This window comes from Puma concolor, chromosome B4, assembly GCF_028749965.1.
Source record: "Puma concolor isolate L17-30 chromosome B4, mPumCon1.1.hap2, whole genome shotgun sequence".
NCBI classification, from domain to species: domain Eukaryota; kingdom Metazoa; phylum Chordata; class Mammalia; order Carnivora; family Felidae; genus Puma; species Puma concolor.
In genome coordinates this window covers 65,839,868-65,861,321 of record NC_141673.1, presented here as the reverse complement: position 1 = coordinate 65,861,321, position 21,454 = coordinate 65,839,868, and the positions used below count along the sequence as shown (strand labels likewise).

General features: G+C 47.7%; 2 protein-coding genes across 5 annotated transcripts; both read left to right on the top strand.

Moving 5' to 3' along the window:
• The first annotated feature begins 1,757 nt into the window (after positions 1-1,757).
• GPD1 (glycerol-3-phosphate dehydrogenase 1) lies at positions 1,758-7,421 on the top strand. Its single transcript, XM_025930347.2, has 8 exons — positions 1,758-1,915; positions 2,421-2,598; positions 3,412-3,552; positions 4,130-4,268; positions 4,520-4,632; positions 5,291-5,524; positions 5,668-5,774; positions 6,762-7,421. Exons 1-8 carry the CDS (start codon positions 1,875-1,877, stop codon positions 6,856-6,858), a joined length of 1,050 nt encoding a protein of 349 aa, XP_025786132.1. The 5' UTR covers positions 1,758-1,874; the 3' UTR covers positions 6,859-7,421.
• Positions 7,422-7,566: 145 nt separating this feature from the next.
• COX14 (cytochrome c oxidase assembly factor COX14) lies at positions 7,567-13,886 on the top strand. 4 transcript variants are annotated; one of them, XM_086713434.1, is made up of 4 exons: positions 7,567-9,487; positions 9,586-9,685; positions 11,078-11,137; positions 13,482-13,886. In XM_086713434.1, the coding sequence occupies exon 4, from the start codon at positions 13,490-13,492 to the stop codon at positions 13,661-13,663; it is 174 nt and encodes a 57-aa protein (XP_086569560.1). In that variant the 5' UTR covers positions 7,567-9,487; positions 9,586-9,685; positions 11,078-11,137; positions 13,482-13,489; the 3' UTR covers positions 13,664-13,886. The 4 variants fall into 4 exon arrangements, with proteins under 4 accessions (XP_086569560.1, XP_086569561.1, XP_086569559.1 ...); XM_086713435.1 differs by lacking the exon at positions 9,586-9,685; XM_086713433.1 differs by lacking the exon at positions 11,078-11,137.
• Positions 13,887-21,454: the final 7,568 nt, after the last annotated feature.

Sequence of the window (21,454 nt, the reverse complement as noted above, 5' to 3'; positions counted from 1 at the left end):
AGCATTCTTTCTCTCCCATCACCCATAATCAGTGTTCCCAGCTGGCACTTGGCACTGGTGCCTTTGTCTCTGTGCCAGTGCAATAATGGAGCGATCTGTGGGAGGCTGGCTTTGTAGCAGGTGCAACTTTACTCCTAAGGGAAACCAACTACCAACTTCGTGTATGTTTCCCTATGGGAACTCCCTGGCCATGGGAGGGGAATATGGTGGGCTCTTCTCAGGCAGTCCCTAGAACTTAGAAAAACCTTTTCTCCACAGACTTGCCCTCGAGCCCATTTACTCTTACACAGTGGTTGCACACAGACTCCCCTCTGGCCTAGTGCTCGTTGCTGTTGGCGGCCAGCAGTGGCCCAGAGGGATGAAAACACCCACTCAGCAATCTGCCAAGCCAGGAGGTCAGCACATGAGCAGACAGTGGCGTCTGCCCTCTAGGCCAAGGTGCAGGGACAGCTGGAGTGTTAGAGCCATTTGTCCCCTTCCAGTTCGGCCTAGAAACCGGAGCTGCTTCTCTTCTCAAATGGCTGTGGGTGATGTAGGGCCCTGGACTGTTCAATGTGTTCTTTCTTTTTTTTAATGTTTATTTTTGAGAGAGAGACAGTGTGAGCGGGGGAGTGGTGGCGGGGGTGGGGGGTGGCAGATGATCTGAAGCGGGCTCTGTGCTGACAGCAGAGAGCCCAAAGCAGGGCTCAAACTAACGAACCGTGAAATCATGACCTGAGCCGAAGTCAGATGCTTAACCGACTGAGCCACCCAGGTGCCCCTCGATGTATTCTTTCCAGTCTCTTCCTGTGCCCCAAATCACACACACCACTTCTCCATTACAAGATCTGAGACCACAAAGCTCCACAGAAGTTATAGCTGCCCCAGGTCTTGCCTCCCTCTTTCTGGCTTCTTGCAAACTAGCCAGTAACCTGAGGGAGCCCATGATGTGGTAGCTTGGAAACCCAAGACAGACTTGAAGTAAGCTCAAAACCTCTCAAGGACAGTGAATGCTTTAGCTGCCTTCTTTTCTGTCCTGTCCTCTTCTTCCTTAAACCCAGAGTCTGCAAGAGAATTGTAAGCCACTTGGCATCAGAGCTTTTGACTTTGGCTTTTCCCACCTTCTTTTCCTGGAAGACATTCAGGTGAGGATCCTTTGGGGTGAGGAGACAGGCCCAAGGGTGAGTCCCTGAGATGAACACTGGGTAACCGAGATGACCTTGTCTCTTGGGGCTCTTGAGGTCTCTGCTAATCCTTGGGCTGGGATGCCCCCAAAGCAGGCCCTTACCTCTTACGTAGTCTTATCCTCAAAAGTGAGTCTACACCCATGCACCTCACTCACGCAGCCCTGCAGCAGAGCTAGTGTGGGGCCAGTGACATGTAGTCTTTTGTCACTGCTAGAGGATAAACCTCTAGAGCAGACTTTGGGGTCCTAGGAGGATATGTGGCGTGATTCCTACCTTGGAAAAGAAAGCATTCCTGTATTTGCTACTAGGACTGAATACAACTAAGGCCAGTGCTGGGGGACAGAAGGGATTGGGGGGGGGGACCAGTCACTTGCTCCTCATCTGGGCTATTTCTTGGCAGATTTCAAAATGAGACCATTACAGGGAGGGAGGGCTGGGGCCAAGGGAAGAAGCTCACTAGCACCATCAGCTGGCAAACCTAAAAAGAAAAGCGGGGCCTGGACTCTGCCTCATTCCTGTTCTCCACCTGTCTCTTTTCTCCCCTTTCCCTGGCTTTGCCAGATTCCGTCTCCCTGGGCTCCCGCCTCCCCACCCGCCCCTGGAGGGCGGGACTTGGCTGCACCCACGTGTGGTGGAGTTATATGCTCCGAGCCCCGCAGAGAAGCTGGGAGTGCAGCACTGAGCCAGATCGGTTAGAGCAGCGGCACGATGGCTGGCAAGAAAGTCTGCATTGTAGGCTCCGGCAACTGGTAAGTGACTCTGTCAAGTATGGGGAGGGAACGGGAGGTTCCCCCAAGTATACAGGGGGTTAGGGAAAGAGGCTTGGTGGGCAGGAGGCAGACACTGGGTAGGAAATGCCCTCCAATTTCTGTACCACCCCTGGTATCTTCTGTGCCTACCCCCACAGGACAGATGGTGCCCAAACCTTTTCCTGGCCCTTGCTTGCCCGGGCAGCTGCACCTGTTCACCACAGGAAGGGAGCTTCCAGAGTCCTCTCTGCCTGAATAGCTGCTTAGGGCTGGGGGGTTGAAGGCTGTTCCCCTTTTCCAGCTGCAAAGTATAAGATAGACTAAGTCTCCTTTCTACTGCCAAAGACGCACTTTCATGGTGGTGGTCCAGGTCATAAGGAAGGTGGCAAACAAATAATCTGGTAGGCTGTGGTGCCATCCTGAGGTGGAGCGTTGCCCCCTCCCCTGCCACCGTTCCTCCCTCTTGCCCTGACTCCTCCACTTTCTGTGCTCTCCCTCCCACCAGGGGCTCTGCTATCGCCAAGATTGTGGGCGGCAATGCGGCCCAGCTGTCACACTTTGACCCACGGGTGACCATGTGGGTGTTTGAGGAAGACGTCGGGGGGAAAAAGCTGACAGAGATCATCAACACACAGCATGAGAATGTCAAATACCTGCCAGGGCACAAGTTGCCCCCCAACGTGGTGAGCCCCAATACCCTGGGAGACGGAAGCGGAGGGGTGCCTCCTGCTGAGAAGGGGGTCATTTCAGCTGCTACTTGGACTTGGAAAGCATCTTGGGAGGGCTGCTCTAGGCACAGGGCACCCCTATATAAAATCCCCAAACTGCTCTCCTGGGACTTCCTGGGAATGAAAAGAACTTGAACCCTCTCCACCTCCACCTCCACCGCCCCCCCCCCCCCAACACCCATACACTTATGGGCTCCCAAGCAGGAAAGGGAGGATGAGGAAGTTGGTTTCCATGACAACTAAAGACTTGGGGTCTGGGTAGCGCCTGCCTCAGGCTCTAATCCTGTTACTTATTCACTGGGTTATTAGCAGACGTGGAGGGTGCTCCTTGGACTTAAGGTCTCTAGTCAAATCCACGTGGCTTGTTCCCAACCTGGAAAGGGGGAGCAGGGAAGACAGCAGGAAGGGCTCTCCCTTCCCAGTTGGGAGCCTTAAGAATCAGGGTGATGAAACCCTACTTGGCCTCTCCCTCCTGCCAAGCCCAGGCCTTCTGTGGCCTCCTTCACTGTCCCACAGCCAAGGGCTACAGAAGCACTGAGAGGAGGCTCCCAGGAGTCCTCAAGAGCCCCGGGCAGCTGGAGCCGGAGAGGGAATGACAGCGAGGGGGAGGGAATGCAGTGTTCCATTTCCTCCAAGTTCAGGCCTTCCAGATTAGATCCCCTGACTGCCCTTCCTTCTCCCCCACCAGCCTCACATCTTGGGCCCTAGATCTCCAGAATGGGCTAGCAGAAGTCCGTGAGGCCCATGAGCATTGGTCGCCCCCCACAGGTGGCTGTCCCAGATGTGGTCCAGGCTGCAGCCGGTGCTGACATCCTGATCTTTGTGGTGCCCCATCAGTTCATCGGCAAGATTTGTGATCAACTCAAGGGCCACCTGAAGGCAAACGCCATTGGTGTATCTCTTATTAAGGTGCCAGGAACACTTTCATGTGGATGGGGTGCAGCTAACTGCTGTGGGGTGAGGGTAGGGAAGTGAGAACAGAAAATGGCAGAAGTAGGCCAAGAGTTTTTTGGAGAGAAGAGAGGAGTTGCTTGGAGGAGGCTGAGAAATAGGTGCTGGGGGCCGCTGGGGTGGGGAGGGTGGTTGGGGGGAAGTTAGAAGTAGCTTTGGAGGCAGATATCTGCAGTTTGGGAGGCATACAAGAGATGCCTGGGGGTATGAGGAGCTGTTGGGTTTGAGGAATGTGAAAGGGAAGGTGGTTTGGAGCAGTGACTGGGACGGAAGTTAGTTTGAGGTCCTTGGGGGTGGGTTGTTGAGGGATGTCAGGAAGTAGGTTGGTTGACGGTATATGGAAGAATTTTCAAATGGATTCATTTTCACGTGCCATCTACCCTCCTCACGGCAAGCTTTGGCTGAGTTAGAATGGGACAGGGCCTTTGGGGAGGGACACTGATGAACAGTAGATTTGGAAGGGGCAGGACTTCTGGGTGGGAAGCCCTCAGTTGGGCATAAAGGGCACCTGGCCTGAGCTCCATCCTGTGCCCAGGGGGTAGACGAGGGCCCTAAAGGGCTGAAGCTCATCTCTGAAGTGATTGGGGAGCACCTTGGCATCCCCATGAGTGTGCTGATGGGGGCCAACATTGCCAGCGAGGTGGCTGATGAGAAGTTCTGTGAGACAACCATTGGTGAGAGCCCTAACCATCACTCACAAGTGCAGCTTGTCACATCCCCTCTCCGTATTCCCCCCTCCCCCACGTAGCCATCTTTTCCCCCATAAGGCAGGCAAAGGAAAGAAGACCCAAGCATCAGAGGTGAGGGAGGACCGGGACCCCCTCCCCCCCCCCCCCCCCCCCCAGGGAAAGGGTGGCAGGTCCTGCTTAGGGCTGGTGTGGAAAGAGAATCCCCTCTCAAAGCTTCACCTCCCTTCCCACTTTAGGCTGCAAGGACCAGGCCCAAGGAGAGCTTCTGAAAAAGCTGATGCAGACACCCAATTTCCGCATCACAGTGGTGCCAGAGGTGGATACAGTAGAGATTTGTGGGGCCTTAAAGGTGAGAGGGGTGCAGAGGCATCTATGAGGTGGGGAGAAGATCCTGATGGAGGGCCTGGCTTAGCTACACGAGGTGGCTGGTACTCCTCACTCTTGGGCAATTGCTTGCCTTCCCCACCAAGTCCCACACACGCAGGAAGAATTGCAACAGCAAGGTCAGGGTCATTCAGGCCTGACAATTACTCACTATCAAACATTGGGCCTCCCTCCTCCTCCCTTTCTCCCTATAGCCCCTTGTAGGACATTCCTGTCCCTGCCTCCAGTGGGTGGTCCAGGGGGAAGAGGAGATGTCCTGGAAAAGCACCCAGGCTAATGGGAGATAAGATATCTAGGGCACCCAGGCAGGTTGATGGCCAGAACTCTGGATCTTGGACAAGTTGAGAACATCAGGGATGTGGAGCAGAATAGTCAAGGATGGGAGGGCTAGCTGAACAGAAGATTGGTTTTCAGGAAATGTTCTCAAGGATGGAGTAGGGGGCAGGGTTGCAGAGCCAGGAAGCACAAGCCCAGGGGTACAGCGAGTGGGAAAATCAAGCGGAGGAGCTAGTTGAGGAGCCCACCCACTATATTTCACATGGCTGATGGAAGGAGCATGAGGATGGTGCCCGAGGGCCTGCAGGAAGGGATCCTTTCTCACCTGTGACCTCCACTCCCCAAAGAATATAGTGGCCGTGGGAGCTGGCTTCTGTGACGGGCTGGGCTTTGGTGACAACACCAAGGCAGCGGTGATCCGACTGGGGCTCATGGAGATGATCGCCTTTGCCAAGCTCTTCTGCAGTGGCCCTGTGTCCTCTGCCACCTTCTTGGAGAGCTGTGGTATCGGTGACCTCATCACCACCTGCTACGGAGGGAGGAACCGAAAGGTGGCCGAGGCCTTCGTCCGCACAGGAAAGGTAGGAACCCTGGGAGAATGGAGAATGGAGGGTGGGCCCTTTAGGTGCCTAAGATCCCACCTCCCATCTGAGCCCCAGACTCTCCACCTCCCCCGACAACCCTTGTCTGCCATTTCCATCCACCCGTCTCTTTTTCTTCACAGCCCATTGAGCAGCTGGAGAAAGAGATGCTGAATGGGCAGAAGCTGCAGGGGCCCCCGACAGCCCGGGAGCTACACAGCATCCTCCAACACAAGGGCATGGTGGACAAGTAGGTGTCTGTCCCAGCCCCAGTGGAGGAGGGAACCACAGCCACAAGTGCTTTCCACACTCATCTTCCTGATCCCTCCTCAATCGGTGAAGTGGGTGGAGAGGGAACCTTGTATTTACAGACAAGGAGACTACAGCTTGGAGAGAGTCTGGTCTGCCCGCTGTCCCTCTGCTACTTCATAGTCTTTGAACTCCCTCCAGTCTACTGCTCTTTGCACCACATTGCTTGGACCCCTTTGCACAGCCTCACTTCCGGTCCTGTCCTCCTGTCCTTTGCTATGGGGACTGGAGCTCTGGGGCAGCAGGAATAAACTCAACTGACTGTCCCATCATCCCATCTAAGCTGCTCCCTGGAGGCCAACCTTTCTGTCCCCTGAATCTTGTCCTGGGTGCCGAGGGGTGAGGAAGACAGCCGCTGTGTCAAAGTGCTCCTTTTCAGGGAGCACAAAGACAGTGGGAGTGATGGGCTGATCAGAGCAGAGCTCTACTGATCTGAGAAAGAATCCTAGAATAAGAGAGTATGAAACAGGTTCAGAAGATCAGCTTATGGCTGGTCGGCAGAAAGCCTCAAGGTAAAGGAAACAGCCTGTGTAAGAGGATGGGAAGAAGGAAGTGCATTTATTGAGCACCTACACATTAATACATAATGGCTTCTTCATTACTTTGTTATATCGGTCCTATTTTATAGTTGATGATTCTGATGCTTAGAGAGGTTAAGTGGCTTACCCAACTAGAACAAAAAATTCATGCCAGGGAATCATACAGGCAAGTTCAATACAATAGGGAGCAGGGCAATTAACATCCTGCCCTAAACCCAGGACTAGGAGTTCAACTTCTCAGCAATTGGAAATTGAGACCCAGAGTCGGCCTGAGCTCAAAGGTGGGAGAGTAAGAGAGTGGAGGGTTAGGAGGTGGACAGGGAGTGGGCGGGGGCAGGTAGTAGAGGTATACCGGAAGGCTAATCTGGGTTTCTCCTTCCCCATTCTAGGTTTCCTCTATTCATGGCTGTGTACAAGATATGCTATGAGAACCATCCAGTGGGTGAATTCATCTGTTGCCTGCAGAATCATCCAGAACATTTGTGAGCGGAGCTGGGGCCAGGCCAGGCAGCTTCTTTACGCCAGTGGAGATAGTCAGAAGCTTGGGGTACCTGGCCACCAGGATCTCTGGGACTCTCCATGGAGCAGCCTCTTCTGGGGGACAGGAGGCTGTGGGGCCCAACTACCTGCCTGGAGATCCTGAACCATCAAGCAGCCCATAGCCTCTTGCCACCACATCCCGCCAGAAATGGAGTTGCCTTGTCCCTCTCCAGATGCGGGGTTTTCTCCTTGTCCTCTGAAAGGGGTAGAATCACACCCCAGTCCTGTCTGCTTTGGGTGTGTGTGTTGAGGGGAGGGTAAAGGGAGAGGGAGGCAAGGGCTGCCCACTGCTGCCTCTCACACACCAGAAGTCCTGTCCCCAAGCCCAGTTAAATGGCTAAAGAAGTACCTCAGCCACAAGAGGAATTAGGTAAGGGCTGCCAAGGAGGGGTCTGGGCTTTTGAGCCAACACAGGCCCCAGGGACCCCTTTGCTCTGACCTCTGCCAAGCCCCACACAGCATCAATGGATCTCAGTGTTTGTTAACAAAATACAAAGCTCTCAACCCCCTCCTAGCTTCTCCTAGCAACATCTGCGTCCTCAAAAACCTCTGGTCATTCCTATTCCCCCCCCCCCCCCCCGCCCCCAGGCTGCCCTGGCACCAGACTTGCTGCCATGCTGGCATCTCTGGCCCTGGGGTTTGTCATTCTCCCCGGGGACTTCCTAGTTCTTGCTAGCTTCTCCCCATCATGCATGACCTTTCTAAGCCTTCCCTCACCCTCCCGGCCAGGGCCCTCTTTGGGGAGCAGGAACCTAATCTGCTGACAGCTACACCTTTTCATAGCTGGTTCAGATCACTCTGCTCCCTATGACCTTTGAATTTGCTCCGCCTCTCTTCTCTGGAGCTCTAGTGGGGGGAGGTGTCATTTGGGTCCCTCCTGCCGCTGTCTTCCCAAGGACATCCTTAGCTCCACCCCTTTTCTCCTCCCAAACCCTATACCTATTTCTCAGCTGCCCCCAGAGCAGCCAGGGCAACTAACCAACACCTGCATCAGGGGGCCAGAGAGTGGCCCAAAGGGTAATCTGGGATAGGGAAGTAAGGGTGAACAAGTCCATGTTGATGGCTCCTGACATTCCAAGGCCAGCTCTCCTTTGTCATCTAAAGGCCTTCTCCTGAGGTATTGACCACTTTGGGCACCTCTGGAGCTGGGAAACTCAAGGAGGAAAAAATTAAAACCACCCTACCCCCTGTGATAAGGAAAGAACGGGAAGGGGAGGAGGGAGTGTGCTTTGAACTGGCCTTGTTTCAGGAAGGATTGGCAGCCAGGGAATGTCACAGGTCAGCAGCCTGGACCCCTGGCTATAAATAGGCCCTATGGGCCTGCCAGCCTCCAGCCATGTTCAGCAGAGGATCTCAGCTTCCTATGTGGCAGCACCTGGCACACTGTGGTTCTGCCAGCATTATGTTAACCCTTTCTTACTCTGTGCCAAACCAGGGAGGCAGGCTCCTCTCAGTCCCAGCCCTCGAGGATTCACACTGCCTTAACAAGTAAAGGGCAGAGCTGCCTGCATCAGGCTGCAGGAGTGAGGGGCACAGCCACCCCAGATTTGGCTGGGCCCAGGTCCGGACACTGACTGAAACCAGAGCTCCTCCCCAGGAGGTCAAAGTGGGGACAGAAAGACAGCTCTTTGCCTTCAGCTGCAGCTGCGACCTTGTTAGGTAGTCCGACACCTTTGCCTACTTTTGTTCACTCCACACTTAACAATCTGGGCCTTCCAATCAAGCCTACTACTTGTCTACTCAATAAATCGTGGTTTTTCCAGAAACGAGTTGGGGGGGGAGAGGGGTGCTTCAGCGCACGTGGCAGTGTGTATGCTGTGGTGTATCACTGCATGTATAGATTTTCACTCATGCCACAGGAAAAAAAATGAAGAAAAAAACCCGGAAATCCCCCCTCGATAATCCCAGCCACTCTGGGCCCCTGGCAGGGGTGCCCATGCGGTCCTTTTTCCCCCAAGTGACACTCCCTTCCCAGTGCGTCTTTGGGTCTTCACCACTCCTCCTGCAAGCGGGGAGCTCACGCACTGGCTGGAAACGTCAGACATTCGTCCCTCGTACCCACTCTGTGGCCCTAGCCAAACCTGTAGCATTCTTGGCGGTCCAGGCCTCGCAGTGCGTACCGGTTCCTACCTGAGTTCGGCCAAAGCCGGCCACGCGGAAGAGGGCAGCTCCAGGCTCTAGGGGGAGCGCGGCCCACCTCCAGCGGGCTGACCCCTAGAGAATCTACCAGCTCCGGGGGCGTCACCGCACCTAGGCTGGGGATTGGCTGACTCTCTCTGAGTCGAAGAGAAAGATTATGTTTTCTATCTTGACTGTGTATCCCTAAAAGTTCCGGTTCTAGAGCTGGGTAGCCAAAGACCCTCTCTGAATGGACAATGACTACAACCCCCAGAATGCAACGGTCCTCTCCGAAAGGAAGACTCGTCTGAGGATGCGTAGTAAGGGTGACTGGCCCGGAAGCACAAAGGCGGGAACCAGCCGACCTGCGGCAAACGAGAGCTGCATTCTCGGTGGGTGGCTTTGTGTAGTGTTCCGCCCGCTGCTATCTCTGGCGTCCGGAGCGGAGTCCTAGAGGGTAAGCGGGTCGGGTGGGGGGGGGGGGGGGGGGCGGAAAGGGTGGCTTTCCGCGCCAATAGCGCCCCAGGTCTATGCCAATAACGCATACATGGTCAGGGTTTCTGAGTCCGGCTGCGCTAGGAAATTGCGCAGATTGCGGCGGCCTGACGCTGCCTGCAGAGGCCGAGGTTGGACGCCGGGGAGCTGCAACATCCAGGTACACCGTTGCGAGGGTCCCGCAGGGGCCGCCTGTCCGCTGAGGCGCCCGGTCTTGGATCGGCCTTTGTTAACCCATCTTGGCAAGCCCCCGTCTTCGGTGCCCTTGAGATCACCGCGTTTCCTGCGCCGCGAACCGCGCGAGCAGCCATCTGCCCCGCATGCCGCCCTACAGGCCCCCGACAGCCATAGGTTTCCGTGAAACCTTGACTCCAACCCCGCGCCTTGGCCCTCCATGCTCTGACTTCGGTAGCTCGGACCCTTCCCTGCCTTACAGTCGGCTGCGCCTTGATATGCGGCTTTCGCCGGGCACCCTTCGTGCTTATTGATTAAACAGCTCCACTCGCTGCTTTCGGTTCCTCGAATGCTCTCCCCCTCCTTATTCTCTACTGGTGTAAATCCTGCCTGCGCATCTAAAAGACAGAGCCGCACACCCCCTCCCCAGCTTATTGCTAACTTTTCTTGAGCCCCCACCTTTTCTCTGAACTCTCACTTTGCCTCTCTTCTGATCCGCTCCGTCTTCTGCCTTAGGTAACAGGATTTGGGATGTATGGCTTTTCCCCATCAGACCATAGCTGCTTTGTGACAGAAGCCTTGTACTTCTTTGTGGCCTTCATAGTACGAGTAAAAGGTAGACAGATAAATGAGTAAATCTAGGCGGAGGTGGCTGGAACACATTTGAGGAAATGATTTCCAGAGGAGAAACTCTAGTCTTGAAGTACTCCCATGTTTAGGGGGCAGAAAAAGAGAAGAGCCAGAACTTTGCAGATTGCACTCCTATGGAATTTTTCATACTGGTTCTTATGTTTTTTTTCCCTGTTTTTTTTTTTTTTTTTTTTTTTTTTTAACCTCCCTATTTTTTGAAAACTTAAGTCTAACCCCATCACCCCATAACAGACCCGGCTTTGAGCTTTTTTCTTTTCTTTCTTTCTTTCTTTCTTTCTTTCTTTCTTTCTTTCTTTCTTTCTTTCTTTTCTTCTTCTTCTTCTTTCTTCTTCTTTCTTCTTCTTTCTTCTTCTTTCTTCTTCTTCTTCTTCTTTTTAAAGAAAATGGATGTCTCTCATATGAGAGTGTGTTGCTAACCTCACAAGTTTCTTTCATTTCCAAGGTAAATCCTTCTACCTGGGCTTCTAATTTTGCCTTTTCTTGAGCCATCCTGGATCTTGTTCCATCCTATCCACCTCTTTTTTTATTCTCAGGTTAGCCACCAGCCTTTTCCTTTTTAAAACATATCTGTATCTTATCAATAAACAAAATATAATTAGAATTTCCTTGATCTTGTTAACGTTCTCAAGCTGCTGCACCTTTACTTCTGTTCCCTTAACCAGAAAATCACAAGAATTCTTTGAGGTAAAAAGTTACCCTTCTAGTAATCTATTTCTCTCTGTCCCAGAAAAATACATAGACACATGAAACTTGGGAGGTGGTGTTGGTGGCTCTGCTGGAACTCTGGGTGAGAATTTGTGCTTTAACTGGGTGCCTGGCTGGCCCAATTGGTAGAGCATGGGACTCTCCATCTCAGGGTCATGAGTTCGAACCCCATGTTGGGCTTGAGCCTATTTAAAAAAAAAAAAAAGGATCTGTGCTTTCACTTAATCAGTGCACTAAATTGACTTCTACCTTAGGTTTGTTTACCCATGATCGAGTTATCTTTTCCCATCTGATGATCTCATCTGACCAGTCTTCATGGCACTTAACTTGGAGTGGTGATTCCCAGTTTTCATTCTGGCTCACAGGTGGGAAGGATAACTCAATCAGTGGCAGTGACTTGATTGCAGTGATTTGCAACCAGGAAGGGAGATGTAGTTAAATGAAAAAGCCTTCCCAGATGTTTCTGGAATTTCCCACCTGCCTTCTTTCATGAATTCTTTTTCTTCTTCAAACCAGCGTTCCCTTGGTTTCTCTCTCCGGTTTTATCCTCTGCTTTGGTGTCACTGTTAACCTCTGTATCTATAGCCTAGTCTCTCTCTCAAGATCTGGTCCAATTTGCATGTCTTTCTGCCTGGTAGGCATTATCACATGAATGTTGTGTTGAACATCTGAATTTTAACATACCCAAAATCCATCTCATGAACTTGACTGCTACTCACTGCCACTACCACCCCCATACGCACAGTGATACACACCTTTTTCTTTCCATTTCTTATCCCTATTATCCCATCCACAGAGTTTCCTAATTTGCTACCTTGGAGATATTTTCAGCTTTACCCTAATCCATTCCGTTAATAAATCACATTCTTCCGAAATAACTTGTGCATCTTTCCTCTCCATTTCTACTGCCTGCCTTAGCTCAGGGTCTGTGGAGAGTTTTTGTTAGCTTGAACATAGAAATCTCAGGTTGGATTAGATAAGAAACGAAAGTGAGGTTCTAGACACCAAAATTACATCTGTTAGTAGGTCTTCTGTCGCTCTTCTAGCCAAGCTGTACCATCCTTTTACTTTTGTTAGCTGGTGAATGCTTCCAGCCTTCTTCCTCCAGCCCCTGGAAGAAGTGGTCCTATAACTGGTTAGCATCTGGCCGGGATAATAGGGGATAGGTGGAGAAGGAATAAGTGAGACGGAGGTTGAAGGTTGCAGGTCTCTTTCCTGGGATCTTGTCTACCACCTTAGCTCGAGGTATGTGTGTTTTCTTCACTGTCTCACAGCTCAGGGTCCCTTTCAAGCCTCAGATAACCAAGAACGCAACTCTTTCTCGCCTGGTTTTCTTCCTCTATGTAATGTCACTTTCCATAGTCATTTGGAATTAGAATTCAGGGAAGCTGTGCCTCAGCCCAGCTTGGGTTCCACCCTCAGGAACTGGCTCAAAGGCAGTGTTTCGCCCATAGAGCTTGCTGTGAGAAGCTCTTCTTTGCCTCACCCTACTCTTGACCCCCTAAACCAGCCAATCCTGAGCTTTTCTTCCAAATTCTTGACTTTTAAGCAACCCGTTCTCGCTAATTTCAGTCAGTCTTTTAATTTCAAGTCCCTCAACAGAGAGGAGCCTAAGAACACATTCATAGTCCCAAATTGAGGAACATTTTGTTCAGGATGAAAGATTCCCATGCTAAACTTTATCTTGTTCTCTAGTTCAGAGTGTCTAGGGAACAGTTAAATGAGAAGTAATTTATTCATGCAAATGTGAGCTAACAATTTGTTGGGGACTCAGTTTCTTTTTAACCCTTAGGATAGGTTCTTGGAATTATGTTTGGAACTTGGAATTAAAGTTGTAGAAGGTTAAGTATAATTGAAATAGTGTAAACATACTGTTGGCATTATTTCAGGTATATTATGGCTTTAAACAGATGCTTGAGGGATCACCTGGGAACTTAACCACTGTGAACAAGATTGGTTTTATGGGAAAACAAATTGGATATAGCGTAGAAGTTTCCCATTTGATCTCCCAGAGGGAACTCCTGCTCTCGTTTAATCTCTGACTACCCCCATTCATTCCCTACTAGCCAGAAAAATTGATGCGTGCTTACAGTCATATACCAGTTACAAACATTTCTGGGTGGTTCATACCAGTCACTTTTCCCCACAAACATAGAGGGCCGGGTGTTACCTGTGATGTCATTCAAATGCACCTCTTTCTAGCTGTGTTTTTGTATCTCATATGCAGACTATATTTTCTTTTTGAATCTTGAGAGTTCTTGAACAGTATCTTCCAGTATAAGACTCTGCGTGGGTGTAGCAGCCATCCAGAGTAGAGTACAGGCAGACTAAGCAGGATGCAGAAGTTGTAGAATGGCCTTAAGCAGAGAAGTGGGCTGGGCAGATGAGGCCGTATCCTTGGGTCTAAATCCAGTCTGTCTTTGTAGGGGACAACATGCCAACTGCCAAGCAACTAGCTGACATTGGCTACAAGACCTTCTCTACCTCCATGATGCTCCTCACTGTGTACGGGGGCTACCTCTGCAGTGCCCGAGTCTACCACTATTTCCAGCGGCGCAGCTCCCGGCGCCAGGCTGCAGAAGAACAGAAGACCTCAGGAGTCCCGTAGAACCGGGGGGCTATTTTCCTTGAACAGAGAGGCCTGAGGCATGCTGTGGAACGATCTCACCTGCACTCGGTTCCAAGTCAAGAGAACTAGGGCCTTAATGGTTTCCAAATCCTGCTGAGAAAAAGTGCCCATGTTTTCTCTGATACTCCATCTTGGGGAGGCTGTTGAATCACAACAGGAATGGGAGGATAAGGCAGACATTAAATATTTTGCCGTGTCTGTGTCTTGGTATTTTTGTGTACTTAAATAGGGTATGGGCTACAGAGGGGGGGCCTTGACTACCTGTTTTCTAGTCACAGACTGGATTTCTATATTTTGAGTTCTTAGCACCCATGAAATGGGGGTGTGCAGTTTTAGGAGTGGTAGTATCAACTCATGATGTCAGAAAAGACTGTCTCAGCCTCTGTATAAATCCCCTGAAAAGACTCCGTAGAGACCAAAGCTCTTCTTTGGTCCGTGACCATTCCAGCACCGATTACTGTGTCAAGGTAATTGACAAGTACTCTGGCAAGCTCATGGCCAGCGGTGCACCCCTCAGTTAAGGAAGGCAGAAGCCCTTGTTTAACAGCCCTGTCAAAATTGCCCAGAGTGAAGGAGGCCTAGTTCTCAAAGGGAAGAATTGTTGGGCAGATTATAGTAATGCAGTCCAGCTCCTTAAACTCAGGGGGTGTAGTATTAGCATAGGATTGATTTCACATAGGAAATCTACCTGCAGGTCTTTTCACAAAGTTGTGAAGAGGATGTGAAAGAAAACCGTGCATTCAAGGTAAAACCCAACTATGAAAAGAGCTGTTCTTGCCACCATTCCATGTTGAGCTTTGAGTCTTGCTGGTTCACGTCATTCTTGGTAATCGCCCAAAATAACAATCCTCCTGGACACTTGTCTCTCTCATGTGCATACTGTTCTGACTTTTGTCCGACTCCTAAACCTGTCACCTAAAGGCCCTCTTCTGTGATTAAAAAAACCTCAGCTTTCCTATACCACCAGCCCTTCTACTCCCATCCTCTCTCGGTGTGTTAACCAAGAACTCTGCTTCGCCTTCTCTGCTTTCTCACTTGCCTGTATGGTAGGGTCACTACCATTCTCCAAGCTCCCCTGTGCACTTTCAAAACATGTAACATAGGGGCACCTGGGTGGCTCAGTAGGTTAAGCGTCTGACTCTTGATTTCATCTCAGGTCCTGATTTCAAGGTTGGGCTCAGCGCTGGGTGTGGAGCTTGCTTAAGATTCTCTCTCCCTCTCTCTCTGCCCCTCCCACTCCCTAAAAAAAAAGAAAGTGGAACATCGGTCTTTTTTTTTTTTCTCTCCGACTTCTGTTTCACCCCTTTCCTCCCCCCCTTTTTTCTTACATCAGTCTTTTTGAGAAGCTTTCTTACCTTCTCATTTCCACCCTCTCTGGAACTTGGAGACTTCAGGTCTTTTGCTACCTTCTGTTTTCTTCCAGTCTTTCAGCCCTTTCTTGACCTAAACTGATTTCCTGTCTAGCCTGTGCCCATCACAGATCCTTCAAACAGCTCTGCTGCGGTCTTTGCCTCCCTCATTACTCTTTTCAATCCCAGACCTTGCTCCATTAGTTGTCTCTAATTCACATTCTTCCTTCTCAGTATGTGAACTTGCTCAAGATTATTTAAGGAGAACTCCACATGATGCCACTTCCACAGACTTAAAATTCGTTCCACCTCCACAGTTGTGTTGAAACTCCTGGTTAATGTGGCCTCTGTTGTGCCATACCCACTGATGATTTCGGTCCTTCCCTGGCTGTTTCTCTGCTGCACTGAAGTTGGACTTTGGCCCTAGGGAGGGACCACTCTCTTGTTTCCTTTTATGCCTTTGACTTTTTCTTTTGATTTCCTTTGGGAATTTCTGCCCACTTTAAACACTGATGTGCTTCAGAATTTTGTTTTTAGACCATTTCTCTCATTCTATATGTTTTTCCTGGATTATTCTAGGCACTCAATGATTTTAACATTACAAGAATAGTTAAGTACTCGGTGTTGGTATCCCAGCTCTACCATTCTAGCTGTATTGCAGTAGTCCAGTTGCTTATTCTTAATTCCTCACTTTACCTCTGTTTAAGGTGGATTAAAAAATAATAGTTCCTAATTTAAAAGATTAGTTTCAAGATTAAATGAGATAATTCATGTTAAGTATTTCTTTGGTGTATGATAAGCGTTCAGTAAATGTCAGCTATTCATCCCTACTGCTGACCTCCAAATCTGTATCGTCTAGGTTGACCTTTGGAGCTTCAGCTCTATCCAATTGTGTGACATATCCACTTGAATATCTCATAGTCCCCTAACTTGACATGTTCACAACTAATCGCATTCCTTGTCTCCAGGACCTATTTTTTTCTCCCTATTTTAGTTAATGATGTTATCATCCAAGTCAGAAATGAGAGTTTTAATAGATTTCCCTGTATCCTACTCCCAACCAAGTAATTGTCTTATTCATTCTTACTATTTAAGCATCCACTTAATCAGTTCTGTCCTTTCCATTTCTTGCTTACAATTTTGCAGAAGCCTTTTAGCGGTCTTGGTTCCAATCTTGACCTCATCTAATTTATTTGCCACATTGCTATCCTAGATCTCTATTTGGAACTAACTAAATTATGGCACTCTCTTGCTTTCAATCTTCTCTGAAGCTCTATCAGAAACAATAGGTTAAGACTCTCACCCGTAGAGTTGAGTCCAGACTCCTTAGCATGGCATATGAGGTCCTTAAGACCTGACCCACTTTATGTTTCTACTTCATGCTTTATGTTCTTTAATATCAACTGCTTATATGATCACATGCTGTTTCTTGTTCCGTGCCTGTTTGTGCTTTCTTTCTGAATAGAACATCCTCTCTACTTCCCCGTCTTCTCTTTTTCCAGTAAGATTTCTTGGATTCTTCACTGTCCTATGCTGGGTCACATGTCTGTAGAAAATACCACTTTTCCTTTTAAAAAATCTTTAAAAGCACAAGTAGCTAAGACAGTTTTAAAGAGGAACAAAGAAGATGGGTTGATCCTACCAGATATCAAGACATAGTAGAAAGCTTAGAGTGATATAAATGTGGCATTATAGTGCAGGAGTAGACGGATAGATCATTGGCATAATATAATAAGCTCAGAAACAGATCATATGTATGTGTGAGAAATTGAGGATGATAGAGTATCACAAACCCATGGGAAAAACCATACTCCGTGTTGTGGATAAAATTGTAAAAATAGATTGAAAAGACACACTAAACTCAGAAGTTATATTGGGGGTGAAGTGAGGTGGAGTAGGGCAGAGGTTGAAGGCGTTTTAAATTGACAATTGTTTCCTCTATTCACAGGATTTCTGACACCAAATGTGTTTTTCCCACACCAAACAATTCTCCCAGCTCTGCAGACAGCAGCTAAGTATCCCATAATTCAGTTCTCCTAGCTACCTGGAGTTAGTATAGACCCTACAGGTAAGGGCTTAGTCTCCTAAGACTGTCCCCCAGTTCAGATGCCAATCACAAGTAGTGGGTCCCTGGGTTACCCCCACTTCTGTGTGACTTGGCTGCAACTCAGTTCCCATGACCTCCTCCTTAGGTTTGATAATTTGTTAGAATGGCTCACAGAGCCAAACTAGGAAAACACTTTATTTACTGTTACTGGTTTATTATAACGGATGCCACTCAGAAACAGTCGAATGGAAGAGATAATTAGGGCAGGGTAAAGGCATACCACCCTAAGATCACCGTTGTGTGTTCACCAACCCAGAAGCTCTTTGAACCCCACTATTTAGCGTTTTTATGGAGGTCCTATTACATAAGCATGATTGATTAAATCATCATTGGCCATTGGTGATGAACTCAATCTCCATCCCTTCTTCCCAACCTGTAGGTTGGGAGAGTGGGGCTGAAAGTTCCAGTCCTCTAATCATGCCTTGGTCCTGTTCTGTGGCAATCAGCTCCCATCCTTAAACTAGGGGCCCACCAAGTCATCTCATTAGCACAGAGTCATCACTCTGGAGGTTACAGGGGTCTTAGAAATTCTGTGCCAACAACCTGTGAAGAAGAGCAAATGAGTATGTTTTTTGTTTTGTTTTTTTAAATAAGCTCTACCTTTTACGTGGGGCTTGAACTCAGGACCCTGAGATTAAGAGTCATGTGCTCTACCAGCTGAGCCATTCAAGCGCCCCTGTATTTCTTCTATCACAATGTCACAGGTCTATAATTTTGTACTTCTTTTACAAATACGATTGGGGATAAGATAGAATGTTAGAGTTGTTAAATCTCGGTACTGGAAATAATGGGAGTATGTAAGTAGTCTTTATGTTTTTCTGCATTTTTTTTCCCAATTGCTCAAAGAAAAACTTGGGGGAAGTATCTTTGATAGCTTCCTATTTACTACAGTGGTTCTCAGAAGTGGTATCCACCCCCCGCCCCCCAGCCAAGGTGAAAGTGTTTTGTCACTGTGATTGGGAAGCATCTCTGGCATTTGGTGGGTGAACGCCAAGGATGCTAGATTTCTTGCAACGCCTGCGATAAACTTGGCACAACATGTTGTCCCAAGTCCTGCGCAACTATTAAATGTCCCCATAGATATTCAAATAAGTGAAAAGACAGTTTATAATTAGCCAAGCCTATAATCTCTTCTCCATATAAACACAAAAGTATTTTTTGTACAGGTTTAGTGTTCTCTGAGTTCTCTAGCTATGCAACTTTATTTAAATGGAGGGAAGACTACAGTAATTTGTTTTACAGTAATTTGGAGGGAAGACTACATTTCACAAAGCCATGCTATTGATGGCTAAGCCTGTTCTTGGTATTTGAGTCTCTGACACAATGCTAATCATAACAATCTGCATTTGTAGACACTGAATCGATGGTGAATGCACAGAAGTGCTAATCATCTGAATGCTAATATAACTATGTCCAAATATTTGTATGTAGACATCATTTCATTGTAAATTGTTTTAAAAACTGCTTTATATTACTATTCGGGCATTATGCTGATTAAAAAAAAATTATGTGTAGGTACGTTAAATAATTATTGTATTTAAGGATAGTAACAGGAGTGTTAAAAATACTTGTTATATAAAGTAAGTGCTTTAGATATAATTCACTCACATTTGGTCATCTTTTGCTGTGGTGCTGAGGTGTTGGTTAATTTTGCGTCACCTTGGCTAGGCGATGGTGTTTAGTTGTTTGGTCAAACACCAGTCTGGATGTTGCTGTGAAGGTATTTTTTAGATGTAATCAACATTTAAATCAGTAATTTAGTAATTTGAGTAATGCAGATTATCCTCCATAATATGGATGGGCCTCATCGATCAGTTGAAGGCCTTAAGAGCAAAGACTGAGAGTTCCCAAAGAAGGAATACTGCATAAGACTAACATGGGGGGCATCTGACTGGCTCAGTCTGTAGAGCATGCAACTTTTGATCTCAGGGTTGTTTAAGTTGCAGCCCCACATTGGGTGAAGAGATTACTTAAAAAAAAAAAAAAAAAAAAAACCAGAAACCTTGCCTGAGTTTCCAGCTTGTAGATTTTTTTTTTAAAGCAATCTCTATATCCAAAGTGGGGTTGAACTTACAACTCCGAGATCAGTTGTCACATGCTCCACCTATTGAGCCAGCCAGGCACCGCTCTAGCCTGTAGATCTTGGATTACGTCATCCATCTTACCTGAATTTCCAGCCTGCTAGTCTGCCCTACATTTTTCAGACTTGCCAGTCCCTACAATATGTGAGCCAATTCCATAAAATAAGTCTCTCACTCTCACTTTTGTTCTTTCTCTAACCTGTTGGTTCCGTTTCTCTGGAGAACTCCAATAGAGCAAATGACATACCTGATAAAGGGTTAGTATCCAAAACATAAAGAACTTATAAAACTCAACACCCTGGGTGCCTGGCTGTCTCAGTTGGCAAAGTTTGCAACTCTTGATCTTGGGATTGTAAGTAAGTGCAAGCCCGACATTGACATTGAGTATAGAGATTACTTAAAAACAAAACAAAAACTCACCACCCCCAAAACAATCCAATTAAAAAATGGGCAAAAGACATGAATAGACATTTTTTCAAAGAAGACATTCACATGGCCAACAGACACATGAACAGATGCTCAACATCACTTATCAGAGAAATGCAAATCAAAACTACAATGAGCAAACCTTACACCTGTCACAATGGCTAAAATCAACAAGAAATGAGGTGTCAGTGAGGATGTGGAGAAGGGAATTCTCTTGCACTGTTGGTGGGAATGCAAACTGGTGTAGCCACTCTGGAATACAGTATGGAGGTTCCTCAAAAAGTTAAAAATAGAACTACCCTATGATCCAGCAATTGCATTACTAGGGTTTTTTTTTTTTAGTGTTTATTTATTTAGAGTGCACAAGCATGAGTGGGGGAGGGGCAGAGAGAAAGGGAGGGCTAGATTCCCAATCAGGCTCTGTGATGTCAGCACGGTGCCTGATGTGGAGCTCGACCCCACAAACTGTGAGATCATGACCTGAGCTGAAATCAAGAGTCGGACACTTAACGGACTCAGCCACCCAGGTGCCCCTGCACTACTAGGTATTTGCTCAAAGAATACAAAAGCACAGATTCAAAGGGATACATGCACCCTAATGTTTATAGCAGCATTATCTACAACTGCCAAATTATGCAAACAGCCCAAGTGTCCATCAGTGATGAACGGATAAAGATAGGGCACGCACGCGCGCGCACACACACTCACACACAATGGAATGTTACTCAGCCATAAAAAATGAAATCTTGCCACTTGTAAGACATGGATGGAGCTAGAGAATATTATGCTAATCAGAAGAATAAGTCAGAGAAAGACTGTGATTTCACTCATGTGGAATTTAAGAAACAAATGAGCAAAGGAAAAAAAAGAAACCAAGAAACAGACTCTTAGCTGTAGAGAACAAAGTGATGGTTACCAGAGGGTAGGTGGGTAGGGGGATGGGTGAAATAGGAAGTGGGGATTAAGGAGTGCACTTGGGGTGATGAGCACCGGGTGTTGTATGAAAGTGTTGAATCACTATATTCTATACCTGAAACTAATATACTGTATGTTAACTAGCTGGAAATAAAAATAAAAAATTTTTTTAATGTTTATTCTTGAGAGAGAGGGAGACAGAGCATGAGTGGTGGAGGGGCAGACAGAGAAAGGGAGACACAGAATCTGAAACTGGCTCCAGGCTCCTAGCTATCAGCACAGAGCCTGACGCAGGGCTCAAACTCACAAACCGCGAGATCATGACCTGAGCCAAAGGGGAATACTTAACTGACTGAATCACCCAGGTGCCTCTAACCAGCTGGAATTTAAATAAAAACTTAAAAAAAAAAAATCTCTAATAGAACAGATAATGCCAATATATAGCTGTCCAGTGCTTCTTTACCTCTAATTGTCTGACGGTCATTTTCACTTGGAACACCCACTGTCATTTCAAATGTAGCTTGTTGAAACCGTCAAGCAATTGTTAAGTCTTTATGGAGCATAAACTGTATTTAAGAAGAATAGACATATTTGCTGTCAAGGTGAATACCATCAAGTTCATGAGATATTACACTAAATATCAATGGACTGAATTAAAAGACAAAGACTAATAGATTGGGTTAAAAAAGCAAATCCAAGTTGTAGGTAGTTTCTAATAAACATTAATAAAGAGAAATTGCAAATAGATGGCTAAGACATTCCTGAAGAACATAGACAGATGTAAGGAGTGACAATATTAAGAAAAATACTAAACAGTAAAGTGATCATTTGCTAATGTAAAAAATAACTTGAGAAGAAAGGATGATCATAAATTTGCAACAAACAACAAAGC